Raw genomic sequence first — 14,797 nt, 5'->3', positions numbered from 1 at the left:
AATACTTGCCTACACAGAGGCCAAATAACCTATTACCCTGCGTGCTTTTGGGATTTGGGAGGAAGCCCGAGAGATCACAGGGATCATCATCATCATCATCATTATTACGTGCTGTGTCGTATGACATGGGCGATTATGGTCTTCCAGTTGTCTTTAATCTGATCATTGCCTGTGGGAAAGACCCCCTTCACACTGTTGTTTTTATTCTTTTCTCTATCCATGACTATGATTGTTCTTGGCAAGTTTTTCTACGGAAATGGTTTGCCATTGCCTCCTTATGGGCAGTATCTCTACCAAAGGAGATGTAAGGCGCTCCTTCCCCCTCCTAGCCTACAGATCACCCTTGGGCAAGGTTTAGCACCTGTGTAGCCCCATGACCAAAGCAGAGTCACGTGACACCATGGGAGCAGGTGGTGGATGGTCGTATGAGCAGCTGGTGCAAGTCTTGATTATCTTATAAGAACATAAGAAATAAGAGCAGGAGTAGGCCATCTGGCCCATCGAGCCTTCTTTGCCATTCAATAAGATCATGTCTGATCTGGCCATGCACTCATCTCCACCTACTTGCCTTTTCCCCATAACCCTTAATTTCCATACTATACAAAAATGTATCCAACCTTGACTTTACTGAGGTAGCCTCCACTGCTTCATTGGGCAGAGAATTACACAGATTCACCACTCTTTGGGAAAAGCAGTTCCTCTTCATCACCATCTTAAACCTACTCTCCCAAATCTTGAGGCTATGTCCCCTAGTTCTAGTCTCACCTATCAGTGGAAACAACTTTCCTGCATTTATTTTATCTATCCCTTTCATAATTTTATATGTTTCTATAAGATCTCCTCTCATTCTTCTGAATTCCAGTGACTTTCCCAGGCAACTCAATCACTCCTCATAGTCTAACCCTCTCATTTCTGGAATCAACCTGAACCTCCTCTGCACCACCTCCAAAGCCAGTATATCCTCCCTCAAGTAAGGAGACCAGAACTGCATGCAGTACTCCAAGTGTGGCCCCACCAGTACCCTGTACAGTTGCAGCATAACGCCCCTGCTCTTAAATTCAATCCCTCTAGCAATGAAGGTCAACATTCCATTTGCCTTCTTGACAGCCTACTGCACCTGCAAACCAACCTTTTGTGATTCATGACAAGCACTTCCAAGTCCCTCTACCTAGCAGCATGCTGCAATATTTTGCCATTTAAATAATAACCCACTCTTTAACTTTTCCTTTGTAAGTGGATGACCTCACATTTACCAACATTGTACTCCATCTGCCAGACCCTTGCCTACTCACTTAATCTATCTATATCTCCATGCAAACTCTCCGTATCTTTTGTACAATTTGCTTTTCCACTCAATTTTATGTTATCAGCAAACTTAGATACAGTACACTAGGTCCCCTCTTCCAGATCGTTAATGTATATCGTGAACAGTGAACAGTTGCGGGTCCAGCACTGACCCCTGTGGCACACCGCTCATCACTGATTGCCAGAGTTCCACCCATGTATCCCAACTCTTTGCTTTCTATTAGTTAACCAATCCTCTACCCATGCTAACACATTACCCCTAACCCTTTGCATCCTTATCTTATGGATAAGTTTTTTATGTAGCACCTTATTGAACGCCTTCCGGAAATCCAAGTAAATGACGTCCATCTGTTCCCTCTACCCACTGTGCTTGTTATATCCTCAAAGAACTCCAGTAAGTTTGTCAAACAGGACCTGCCTTTGCTGACTCCATGCTGTGTCTGCCTGGTGGATCCATTTCTTTCCAGATACCTCGCTATTTCTTCCTTAATGATAGCTTCAAGCATTTTCCCAACCGCAGATGTTAAAATAACTGTTCTATAGTTACCTGCCTTTTGCCTGCATCTGTTTCTGAACAGTGGTGTGACATTCACCATCTTCCAATCTGCCAGGACCTGTCCAGAGTCCAGAGAATTTTAGTAAATTATTACCAAAGCCTCTACTATAACTTCTGCCATTTCCTTCAATACACTGGGATGCATTCCATCAGGACCAGGGGACTTATCTATCTTCAGGCCCAAAAGTTTGCTCAGCACTGCCTCTTTAGTGATAGCTATTTTATCGAGGTCCTCACCCCCCTCCATTGCATCCATAACATCTCTCTTTGGCATGTTAGACATGTCCTCCACCTTGAAGACCGACATAAAATAGTCATTCAAAGCCTCTGCCATTTCCTCATTACCCAATATCAATTCCCCCTTCTTGTTCTCCAAGGAGCCTATGTTCACTTTAGCCACCCTTTTCCACTTTATACAATTATAAAAACTTTTACCATCCATAATTCAACATTTAGAAGAAATTTAGGTAAGTACATGGATTGGAGGGTTATGAAGGGCTATGGCCAAGTGTGGGTTGATAGGACTAGGCAGAATATCAGTTCAGCACAAACTAGATAGAGTGAAGGGCCCGTTTCTCTCCTGTAGTATTTTATGATTATGTGACTAGATGTAGGAGAACAGGGTTAAAAATGCCTGAATAGTGCAGCGCTGGTATTATTTTGCGCAGAGAAAATTAGAAGGTCATGGGTTCGATTACTAGTCCAGAGAAGAGCCTGTTTCTGTGTTGTAGTGCCCTATTACTCTGTGAGGTTTGAATTCTTGTATGGAGTTCAATTTATTCCTGCCTGTACCATGAATAAGGCCTTCCTCCTCAACAATCATGTTGCCTCTGTGTCCGCATTCCCCTTAAGCCTTACCACATCCCTTTTACAGAAGTAGGTAAAAAACTGATATCTATTGCAGCTGCCTGGGAAAAGCTGGAGGTGAATAAGTTGAGGGGCTGTCTGGCCATCACTGTTCCAGGTACAGCAATTCAGGCTGCCTGCTCCTTACAGAAGGTAGCCAAGCGTTTAAAGGCTAGCAATGTGGACATGGGATGAAGGAAGTCCGAATGTTGGGCTGTCCCAGGTCAGTGGATCTCAGGGTAGGTGAGTCGGCAAGCCCAGTATTCAAGTTTGGGGTCCCATCATCTGCTAGTCTGGGCGTTGATACTGAAGACTGAAGCTCAAAGGTCAATCAGAAGTGCGGGAGTCAACATCCGATGGCTGAAGCCTACAGACTGGAGGCCCGTCCTGGGACTGGAGAATTGTCCTTATGCGAGGTGGGTTGGATGGAGAAAAGAAGCTTGCTTTGCTGTTGTTATCATGTTGCTTGTTGAATTCTGTTTTATTGACTTCTGTGTTGTCCTGCCGAGCATTGTAAGCATGCAATTGTTGGTTCTGGAATGTGTGAAGACACTTGCAGGTTGTCCCTGGAACATCCTTGGGTTGTGCTGGTTGTTGATGCAAACAAAGCATTTCACTGTATGTGTCAATGCACATGTCATAAATAAATGAATCTGAATCTGAATCACAGCTCAGTGGCCACATGTCTAAAGAACCATAGGAAATTATAACGGGGAATAAAAAAATGTCCAGGCCATTAAGCAGACATTTGGTGTCCGTCTTCTTCACTGTAGAAGATGCAATAAACATTGCAGGAATGGAAGGAAATCCCAAATCATCATGAAGGCAACGTACTGGAGAAATTTAGTGGACTAAATGTTGGTAACACTCATGAAACTGACAGCCAGCATGCCAGGATTCTATGAGGTGACTGTAGAGGTAGTGGACATACAGTATTAGTAGTGTTCTTCCAAAATTCCCTCAATGATTCAACAGTTTCAGCAGACTGGAAGACTTCACCAGTATTCAAGAAACAAAAGAGAAAAAATGGGGGTGGGGTATTTAGTTAGCGTAGGTAGCAAAATGCTAGAATTCATTATTCAGCCTTTTGTAACACCACAGTCAGAAAATGCAAATTTGACTTATCAGAGTTAACATACACTTATGAAGATAAATTATTTTATGTATATTAAATTGAGTCTATAGAACCCAAAAATAGGAAGGGTGCAATCACTCAGATGGAATTGTACTACAGACCCCACAGTAGGAACAGATATGCAGGCAGATAAAGTAAAAGCAATCCAGTTGTTGTCATGGGTGATTTCAACTTTCGTAATATAAACTGGGACCTTCTCAATGCAAGACGTTTAGATGGGGCAGAATTTGTTAGGTGAACCCAGGAGGGTTTCTTAAATCAATATGTAGATAGTCTAACAAGGGGAAGGCCTGTACTGGATCTAGTATTGGGTAATGAGCACAGCCAGGTGACTGACCTTTCAGTGGCTGAGTAGTTAGAGAACTGTGACCCAGCTCCTGAAGTTTTAAGGGAGCTATAGATAAGGATAAATATGGACAATGTGACGGACCTTTAAACTGGATCAGGGAAAATTACAAGAGTGTTAGGCAGGAACTAGAGAGAGTTAATTGAGGGCAGTTGTTTTGGAGCAAATCCATATCTGACATGTGGAAGGTGTTTAAAGACCAACTGCACAAGAGTAAAGAAGAGGTATGTTCCAGTCAGAAGGAAGGACATGGATGGCAAGGTAAGAGAACATTGGATGTCAAGAGAGGTGATGAATTTAGTCAAGAAGAAGAAGAAGTATATAAATCTTAAAAGGTAGAATCAAACAGAGTCCTTGAGGATTATAAAGAAGCCAGAAAAGAACACAAGAAAGGAATTAGGAAAGCCAGGAGAGGCCATGAAAAGTCCTTGGCAAGTAGGATTAAAGAGAACCCCAAGGCATTCTATACCTACATCAAGAGCAAGAGGATAACTAGGGAGAAGGTAGGACCACTCAAGGATAAAGGGGAGAACATGTGCTGAGATGCAGAGGATGTGCGTGAGGTCCTTAATGAATGCTTTACTTCAGTGCTTACCAAGAAGGACATAGAGGATAGGGAGATCAGTGCCAAGAGTATTAATATGGTAGGGCATTTCAAAGTAAAGGAGGGGATAGTGTTGGGTCTCTTAAAGAATGTTAAGGTAGATAAGTACTCAGGGCCTAATGGGATATATCTTCGGTTATTGAGAGAGGCAAGTGAAGAGACTGCTGAGGCCTCAACCAATATCTTTGCATCCTCTCTAGCCACAGGTGAGGTTCCAGAGGACAGGTGAGTAGCTAATGTTGGTCTATTATTCAAGAAGGGAACCAGAGATAATTTTGGAAATAATAGAACAGTGAGTCTCCCATCAGTGGTCAGGAAGTTACTAGAGAGAAATTATAGTGAAAGGGTTTATGGGCATTTGGAAAACCATGGCCTAAATTGCAGGAACATGCATGGCTTTATGTAGAGCAAGTTGTGTCTTACTAACTTGATGGAGTTTTCTGACAAGGAGACTAAGGTGATTGATGAAGGTTGAGCTGTGGTTATTGTAAACATGGATTTTAGTAAGCGTTTGAAAGGGTCTATCATGGGAGGCTCACCCAGAAGATTAAGAAGCATGGGAACAATGGTGAATTGGCCATTTGGATTCAGAACTGGCTTGCCCATAGAAGATAAAGGGTAGTGGCTGAATGGATTTATTCTAGCTGGATGTCTGTAATTAGAGGTGTTCTGCAGGGATCTGTCTAATGGCTCTGCATTAACAAGTAGGTGTACAGATGTACCCAATAAAGTGGCCACTGAGTGAACCACTGAGCTGAATAATTGCTTTGTAAAGAAAACCAAGAAAGGAAATCTTGAAGCCTCTTAAGAGTGACTCCTGATGCAGGGTCTCAAGATGAAATATCAATCATCTCTTTATTGATGATCTGCTGAGTTCCTCCAGCAATTTGTTTGTTGCTAAGGAAAGTTCTCCAGGACTGTATTTCATACCAATACAAAACTAAAGAATATGCATTTACCTTGGCGTGCTGGAATCTTCCTTGCATGACCCTTCTGTATTTGCCGAGCTCGGTAACCAAATCCTAAAGACTGCAAAGATTCTGTAATATATCTTTGTCCGGGTGAGACACATACCATCACCAACAATTTTGCATCACCCCCTGAAGGACGAGGAACAGCATTAGTTAAAATGAGCTTTACACTATTAATTTGCCTCATTATGAATAAATTAATAGTGGACACAGCTCTTCACATCACAGAAACCAGCCGCCCCTCTTTAGTCAAGAAGTCACAATGGTGTCTCCACTTCCTGAGGAGACTGAGGTGAGCAAACCCACTCCCCACCCATTTTAACCAATTTTCACAGGAACACCACTGATGTGTCCTGACCAGCTGCGTTACCGGGAATTGCAAGGCATCTGAATCTAATTACAAAGGATTGCAAGGACTGCTGAGAGGATCATTGAGGTCTCTCTTCCATGTATTTGAGATATTTCAAAGTTCAAGGTAATTTTTTATTGTCAAAGTACAAATATGTCACCATATACAACCCTGAGATTTATCTTGCATGCACACACAGTACATTCAAGAAACACAATAGAATCAATGAAAGATCACACCCAACAAAACAAACAACCAATGTGCAAAAGACATCACACTGTGCAAATACAAAATAAAATATTAATAACAATAATAAATAAATAAATAAACAAACAAACAAACAGATAGATAGATAGATATTGACAACATGAGATGAAGAATCCTTGAAAGTGAGTCCATCGTTTGTGGTGGGCTTAGTATGTGGTGGAACAGTTCAGTGATAGAGCAAGTGAAGTTATCTCCTCTGGTTCAAGAGGCTGATGGATGAGGGCTAATAACTGTTCCTGAACCTGGTGGTGTGGGTCATGAGAGAAGGAGAATGAGAGGAGACATGATAGAGGTATACAAGATATTAAGAGGAATAGATAGAGTGGACAGCCAGCACCTCTTCCCCAGGGCACCACTGCTCAATACAAGAGGACATGGCTTTAAGGTAAGGGGTGGGAATTTCAAGGGATGGGAAGTTCAAGGGGGATATTAGAGGAAGGTTTTTTACTCAGAGTGGTTGGTGCATGGAATGCACTGCCTGAGTCAGTGGTGGACGCAGATACATTAGTGAAGTTTAAGAGACTACTAGACAGGTATATGGAGGAATTTAAGGTGGAGGGTTATATGGGAGGCAGGGTTTAAGGGTCGTCACAACATTGTGGGCCGAAGGGCCTGTACTGTGCTGTACTGTTCTATTTTCTATGATGCTCCTGTATCTGCTTCCTGATGGCAGCAGTGAGAAGAGAGCATGGCTTGGTGGAGGAGTGTCCTTTCCTGCAACAGCATATGTGTAGATCTGTTCAATGGTGGAGAGGGCTTTACCCATGATGGACTGGGCCATATCCACTACATTTTGTAGGATGTTCTTTTGAAGGGTATTGGTGTTTCCACACCAGGCCATGATGCAGCCAGTCAATATACTCTCCACCGCACATCTGTAGAAGTTTGTCAAAGTTTTAGACTTCGCAATTTCTAAGGAAGTAGAGGTGCTGCCACACTTCCTTCATAATTGCACTTAAGGGCTGGACATCTATCATTTCCCTGTTTGGTGCAGCTTCTAAAATGACTAAACGTTTCATTAATTTTGAAGGAAATCTCCTAATATGAAATGGAAATATCCCACACTCGTATAATCACAGACAAAGCAATTTTTCTGTTTCTTGTACAAGGGATCATTGAACCAACTCAGTGACATAAATATTTCTTGTATTCAGTGATACAAAGAAACACAATAAAATCAGTGTGGATTTCCATTGATTCTATTGTGTTTCTTTGTATTGATTGTGAAGAAAATGAATCCCAGAATAGTATGTGATGACATATATGCACCTCGATAATAAACTTACTTTGAACTTTGTTTCCAGAAGAGATGATTCATTGGAAACCACTCTTTTCCCCTGAGATTAACATAAAAACTGGAGGATGACAAGGCTGCATGAGAATCTCTCATTTCAAGGAAAAATAGGGTAAATTTTCTTGCAGACTGAATTTACAAATCCTGGATCCCATACTGGGGAAAATTTATGCCATTGTGGTGACTGTGTGAGCTATAAAAGATGAAAAAACTTACTGAAAAGTACTTTTGCAGCATTGCCTGCTGATAAAATTGTGGGGAGGAGTTTAAGGAACTAAAGGAAATACTTGCAACATCAATATTTCAATTAGGGACGTCAAATTTCACCACCAGTGAGACTAGAAGCACATGCACAAAGTTTCCTCAGTAAAGTGCTCGGAGATCCAGTACATGGAAATTTAAAAAAAAGAGATGCAGGAGCTGAAAGTCGGAATTCAAAACGGAAGATACTAGAAACACTTAGCAGGCCGGGCAACATCTTGTATGCATGCAAGAAAACGAATTTCAGGGTTGTATATGGAGAAAGAGTTAAGGTTTCAGATCCTAGATTCTTCATCAGAACTGGGAAAGACAGGAAACTGGATGGGTTTAAGTAGCAGATAATGTCGGAGAGGGAAGGGTAGAACAAAGGCAATCCGTCTCAGAGACTGAGCCCAAATGAGTTAAAGTGGGCACCAGAGTAGCAGGCTTTTCTGTCTCTGCAATGTGTCGTAACAGTAGGGCTGTGGGACATAGTCAGCAGGCTAATAGAAAATAAACTGACCCAAAATGATGACAGACAGAAATGATCAAAGATGCATGTATTTCCAGACATTCACAAATCTCTATACTGTTACATTAATAGTAACGTGCAGCTTGTGTGTGGACTTTGCTAGAAGATGAAGTAGGTTAATTATTTTTGAATCCTTTAAAAAATATTGCAGTAGGAAAGTGAATCACCCTCCTCAGAAATGGGAGAAGTGCTCTGGCCAGTAAATATGTCCCCAGTAACATGTACTAAGAGTAGCATGTACTAACCATTTGCAGCCTGTGTGAAGGGAAGTGTGAATGTAAATAAAAATTAGGCATTCTGACAAGGGTTAGAGATAAGAGCTGTTTGCAAAGTTTTGACTTCACTCTGCAGGAAGAAACAAAACTGGTACAGCAACCACACCATGCAACTTGACAGCAATCATGACTGAATGCAAAAAAATATAACACTGGGAAGGCAAAGAGAACTTGCAGTATAGCAAAAAGAAAAGTGGGTATCAGAATTCTCCCTCCTTGCCCTTTTGTTGTAGAACTTGCTCTTCTGCTCTCTACACTTGAGCAAAATGTCAGCTGGATTCAACTAATGCAGAATAAAAACCTTCATTCCGTAATCTTTCTGTCAATGCTGGCCTGGCATTTATTGCTTATATCTAACCTCTGCAGAACAAAATATGCAGATAAGAATCAAACACATTGTTGAGCCTTCTGTGACATACAGATCAGATGAGATAGGATGACAGATTGGTAGCCCAGATACAGACATCAATATACAGGCCTCCAAACAGCAGCCAGATGTGGATTACAAATTACAGCAGGAGGTAGAAAAGGTGTGTCAGAAGGGCAAAGTCATGATAATCGGGGATTTTAACATGAAAATGGATTGGGAAAACCAGGTCAGTACTGGGCCTCAAGAGAGAGAATGTCTAAGAGATGGCTTTTTAGAACAGCTTGTTGTTGAGCCCACTTGGGGATCAGCTGTGCTGGATTGGGTGTTGTTCAATGATCCCGGAGTGATAAGAGAGCATAAGGTTAAGGAACCCTTAGGGAACAGTGGTCACAATATGATCAAGTTCACTTTGAAATTTGAGAAGGAGAAACTAAATTCCAATGTGTCGGTATTTCAGTGGAATAAAGGAAATTACAATGGCATGAGAGGTGAACTGGCCAAAGTTGACTGGAAAGGGACACTAGCAGTAAGCCAATGCCCCAGTACTGCAACACCAGAACCTATCTTGGCCACTCATTGTTGAGGTGGATGCATGTGACGTTGCTATTGGAGCTGTACTCTCTCAGCCTTCTTCTGCAAATAGCCAACTGCATCCTTGTGCCTTTCTTTCCCATTGTTTGACTCTGGCCAAGAATAACTACAATGTTGACATCAAGGGATCTTTCTCTGAAGGTTGAGAACTGCAAATTGGCCCAGTGCTACGTGGGATCGATTATTTGCAGTGAAAAAGGCTATCAACAAGGTCTTGTATAGACTGCGCCTACAAACATCAATGAAGATCCACCCACTGTTCAAAGTTTCCCAGCTCAAGCCAGTTATTACCTCTCCCCTGGCCCCAGTCACCCCACCTCCCCCTCCTCGCCAGTTGGTTGATGGATCCCTGGTCTATTCGTGCAAGGCCTCCTGGTGTGTATGGGGCAAGGTGCAGTAACTCATGGATTGAGAAGGATATGGCTCTGAGAAATGTTCTTGGATCATGGCAAATGACATCTGGGACAAACCTCTCATCCAGGACTTCCAGCGGGCACAGGTCAGGAGCTCCACCTAGGGAGGAGGGCCCTGTCACAACCACAGATTCTGCTGCAGGGTCTACATGTCTCAACAGGCGGGCTGTGTAGTAGGTTCGGCAATTACGCAGCAAATTACTATTTCATGATGGCGGTATTTAACTCCCTTCTTTTCATTGCAGTCTTGTTGAGACTTGGGTAAAAGCACAGCAATGTTACACTCCCTGTTTACCTTTGTCCTTCTCAGAGGACTACCATTTTGACTGATGCTTGAAAAGATGCAGTATTCGTTTGGTACTTAAGATATTGCTTTCAGCCGCAGTGTTGGCATTTTACTTTCATTTTGAGAGTTTTATTCAACAGCCCTGTTGGCCTGACTTTTATTGTTTTCCTTTCTCTCTAAAATTATGAAAGTGCCCATTAAAGTCCATGAACTGTCTACCTGCTTCAGTGTCTCTCTCTCTGCACTTGGGCCATATTCAAATGATTTGACAAGCATAGTTTTAGACTTCAGGTGAGAAGAAGGAGTATCAAAGAAGATGAGTGGATTTTTATTTTACACCGAATGACTGGTATCTGGAATGTGCTGTTAGGGGAGTTGGTGGAATCAGATACAATTACTATGTTTAAGAGATATTTAGGTAGAATTTCAATAGAATGATATGGACCTAATGTGAAAAAATGAGATTAACGGAGACAGGAAAAACGTTAGCATGGCCATAGTGGATCGAAGTTTCTGTGTTGTAGGATTAGATTAGATTAAATTAGATTAGATTCAACTTTATTGTCATTGTGCCGAGTACAGATACAAAGCCAATTAAATGCATTTAGCATCTGACCAGAAATGCAAAGAATAGTGTTATTTACAAAATAACTGCAAATAAAAAAGTGCTAAAGCACACAAATAGAAAAGTACTGAGACTGTACAATACAGTTGCAATACTGCTTAGCGCTGTGATGAGAGATTCAGCAGTGTCACAGCCTCAGGGAAGAAGTTCTTCCTGTGCCTGCTGGTGCGGGAGCGGAGGCTCCTGTAGCGCCTACCGGATGGGAGGAGAGTAAAAAGTCCATGGTTAGGGTGAGATGCATCCCTGATAATGCTTTTCACCCTGCCTAGGCAGCGTTTATGGTAGATGTTCTCAAGGGGGGCAATTGGTGGGAATCTATGACTACAAAATGTTACTTCAACTTTCCCTTTCACATATATTTTTTGACTTGCTGTTTTAAATGGTCCCTCGATCAAAGGACATCTTAAGTAAATCAGAAATCTTCAAAGCCTGTTTTCTTTCCGAAATAACAATTATTCAGCAGACCTAAAACCATTCAAACCTCGGCTGCAACCGAAATAGAGTCCAATGCCGCTTTGGGGTCCAGAAAAACACATGGAGTCAAATCTTTGGGAAATAATTTTAATCGCGCTGAATAGCCAAGTGATGGGAATAATCCCTGCAACGTACATCAAAGTTGCTGGTGAACGCAGCAGGCCAAGCAGCATCTATGGGAAGAGGCGCAGTCGTCTCTTCCTATAGATGCTGCTTGGCCTGCTGCATTCACCAGCAACTTTGATGTACGTTGCTTGAATTTCCAGCATCTGCAGAATTCCTGTTGTTTGGAATAATCCCTTATCATAGGCTATCTTCATGGTTGGAGCAAATTTAGACCACAGGTCCATAACTTCCCGTGGATAATCTTCATAAAAACAAATCTCGGAACCCTTGAATTTAAAAACTCTGTGTTTCCTTGTATATTTCATAATTTAGTCTTTAACTTTGAAACGAAGAAAGCAGACTAAAACTGACCTTGGTTTATTCGGATCCTGAGATTTTGAAGTGAAAATTCTATGTGCTCTTTCAATATCGGGAGGTTGAGGTAAAATATCCGGAAACAGAGATTGAAACAAGTTAGCAAAATAGTCCAATAAATCCCCACTCTCAGATCCTTCCTTCAGTCCAACAATTTGAATATTATTCTGACGAGATCTTGCTTCCAAATCGATAACCTTATGTTGAGACTTTTGCAAGCGGGCTGAACTATTCGCTATCTGTCTCTTTAAGATAAGAATTCAAGGAAATAATATTTTCCTGCACAAATTGAAAACTCTCTCGTAACGACTTCATCTCAGCAGAGTTAACATCAAGTTTTACCGTGTTGTTGTCTATTTTCCTGTCGAGAGCCATCAGTGAATGTTCTAAACACTCAGCCCAAACAGACATATCATCTGATTTTCCTTTCGCAGTTTTCCCCTTTCCATTGCTGAATTCAAAAACCTGCTTTCCACTTCTTAAAGCTTGTGACATAATAACAACGATTCCCCTCTAAGATCCGGCAAATAAAAGTTAAAAATTCTAAGTTTAAACTGGGGAAAAGGAAGAATCAATCGCAGCCACACAAAATGTGTGTCACTCCATTGGGCAGTAGACAGAGTCTCCCGACTTGTTGTTTTATGCACCAAAGTGAATAAACTCATATTTTCGAGATTATATTCTATGTTCTTGCCTGTTCACTTAACTTGTCTGTGGCCTCTTTTCATCCTTTCCACTACTTAGAACCTGGATGAGTGAGTGAGTTATTTAGTTATTCATTCATTTATTCAGAGATACAGTATCAGGGACTTCTGGTCCAACAAGTGCACCCCATCCAATTATACAAATGTGACCAATTAAACTACTAACCCATACAGCTTTGGAAAATGGGAGGAAACTGCAACACCGGGGGGAAACTCAACACGTTCAGGGGAGAACATACAAATTCCTTACAAACAGCGGTGGAATTGAGCCAGTTTTGCATTATCAGACTTGGAAATGTGACATTTAGTTCCCTCAACAAAACTGAAGGGGAAGTCAGGAGAACACACACTATTCAGCAGTGAAAAGAGTGAGCAGCTTCAAGTTCCTCGGCATCAACATCTCAGAGGGTCTGTCCTTGGACCAACACATTAATGCAATCATGAAGGAGGCACACCAATGGCTGTCCTTCACTTGGAGTTTGAGAATGTTTGGTTTGTCACCAAATGCTCTTGCAAATTTCTACAGATATACAGTGAAGAGCATTCTGACTGGTTGAATCACTGCCTGGTTTGGCGGCTCCAATGCACAGGATTGTAAGAGGCTGCAGAGGGTTGTAGATTCAATCAGCTCCATCGCAGGCACAACCCTCCCACCATTGAGGACATTTGCAAGAGGCGGTGTCTCAAGGTAGCATCCATCTTTGAGGACCCTTCACCATTGGGACATGCCCTTTCATATTACTACCACTGGGCGGGAAGGTACATGAGCCTGAAAACCCACATTTAAAGTTTTAGGAACAGCTATCGGAACAGTCCATGAACATTAACTCTCTATTCCCCTTTTGTGCCTTTTATTTATTTTTGTAACATATGACTTGCACTGTACTGCTGAGATGAAACAAAAAAATTTCACACCCTACGTCAGTAATAATAAATCTGATTCTGAATAGCATGACCTCCTGTGGTACCCCACTGGTTGCAACTTGACATGAGGTTGCCTTGGCAGTCAAAGTGAAGGATAATCCAAAGAGCTTTTACAGGTATATTAAGAGCAAAAGGATTGTAGGGGATAAAATTGGTCCTCTTGAAGATCAGAGTGTTCGGCTATGTGCTGAACCAAAGGAAATGGGAGAGATCTTAAATAGGTTTTTTGCGTCTGTGTTTACTAAGGAAACTGGCAGGAAGTCTATGGAATTAAGGGAAATAAGTAGTGAGATCATGGAAACTGTACAGATCGAAAAGGAGGAGGTCCTTGCTGTCTTGAGGAAAATTAAAGTGGATAAATCCCCGGGACCTGACAGGGTGTTCCCTCGGACCTTGAAGGAGACTAGTGTTGAAATTGCAGGGGCTCTGGCTGAAATATTTAAAATGTCGCTGTCTACAGGTGAGGTGCCGGAGGATTGGAGAGTGGCTCATGTTGTTCTGTTGTTTAAAAAAGGATCGAAAAGTAATCCGGGAAATTATAGGCCAGTAAGTTTAACGTCGGTAGTAGGTAAGTTATTGGAGGGAGTAGTAAGAGACAGAATCTACAAGCATTTGGATAGACTGGGACTTATTAGGGAGAGTCAACATAGCTTTGTGAATGGTAGGTCATGTTTGACCAATCTATTGGAGTTTTTCGAGGAGGTTACCAGGAAAGTGGATGAAGGGAAAGCAGTGGATATTGTGTACATGGACTTCAGTAAGGCCTTTGACAAGGTCCCGCATGGGAGGTTAGTTAGGAAAATTCAGTCGCTAGGTATACATGGAGAGGTGGTAAATTGGATTAGACATTGGCTTGATGGAAGAAGCCAGAGAGTGGTGGTAGAGAATTGCTTCTCTGAGTGGAGGCCTGTTACTAGTGGTGTGCCACAGGGATCAGTGCTGGGTCCATTGTTATTTGTCATCTATGTCAATGATCTGGATGATAATGTGGTAAATTGGATCAGCAAGTTTGTTGATGATACAAAGATTGGAGGTGTAGTAGACAGTGAGGAAGGTTTTCAGAGCCTGCAGAGGGACTTGGACCAGCTGGAAAAAGGGCTAAAAAATGGCAGATGGAGTTTAATACTGACAAGTGTAAGGTATTGCATGTTGGAAGGACAAACCAACGTAGAACATACAGGGTTAATGGTAAGGCACTGAGGAGTGCAGT

The 14,797-nt window shown here is 41.9% G+C and overlaps 1 protein-coding gene across 2 annotated transcripts in view; it reads right to left on the bottom strand.

Moving 5' to 3' along the window:
- The window catches only part of kif25 (kinesin family member 25), a 315,794-nt gene that overhangs the window by 20,317 nt on the left and 280,680 nt on the right, over positions 1–14,797 (bottom strand). For both annotated transcript variants that reach the window (XM_063056605.1, XM_063056604.1), the window contains one exon: positions 5,752–5,892. In XM_063056605.1, the coding sequence (XP_062912675.1) occupies positions 5,752–5,892 (141 nt within the window). The remainder of the gene's footprint in view (positions 1–5,751; positions 5,893–14,797) is intronic.

Source organism: Mobula hypostoma, chromosome 8 (assembly GCF_963921235.1).
Source record: "Mobula hypostoma chromosome 8, sMobHyp1.1, whole genome shotgun sequence".
Taxonomy (NCBI): domain Eukaryota; kingdom Metazoa; phylum Chordata; class Chondrichthyes; order Myliobatiformes; family Myliobatidae; genus Mobula; species Mobula hypostoma.
The sequence above is the reverse complement of the archived record's forward strand: the minus strand, read 5'-3'. Positions and strand labels throughout refer to the sequence as shown.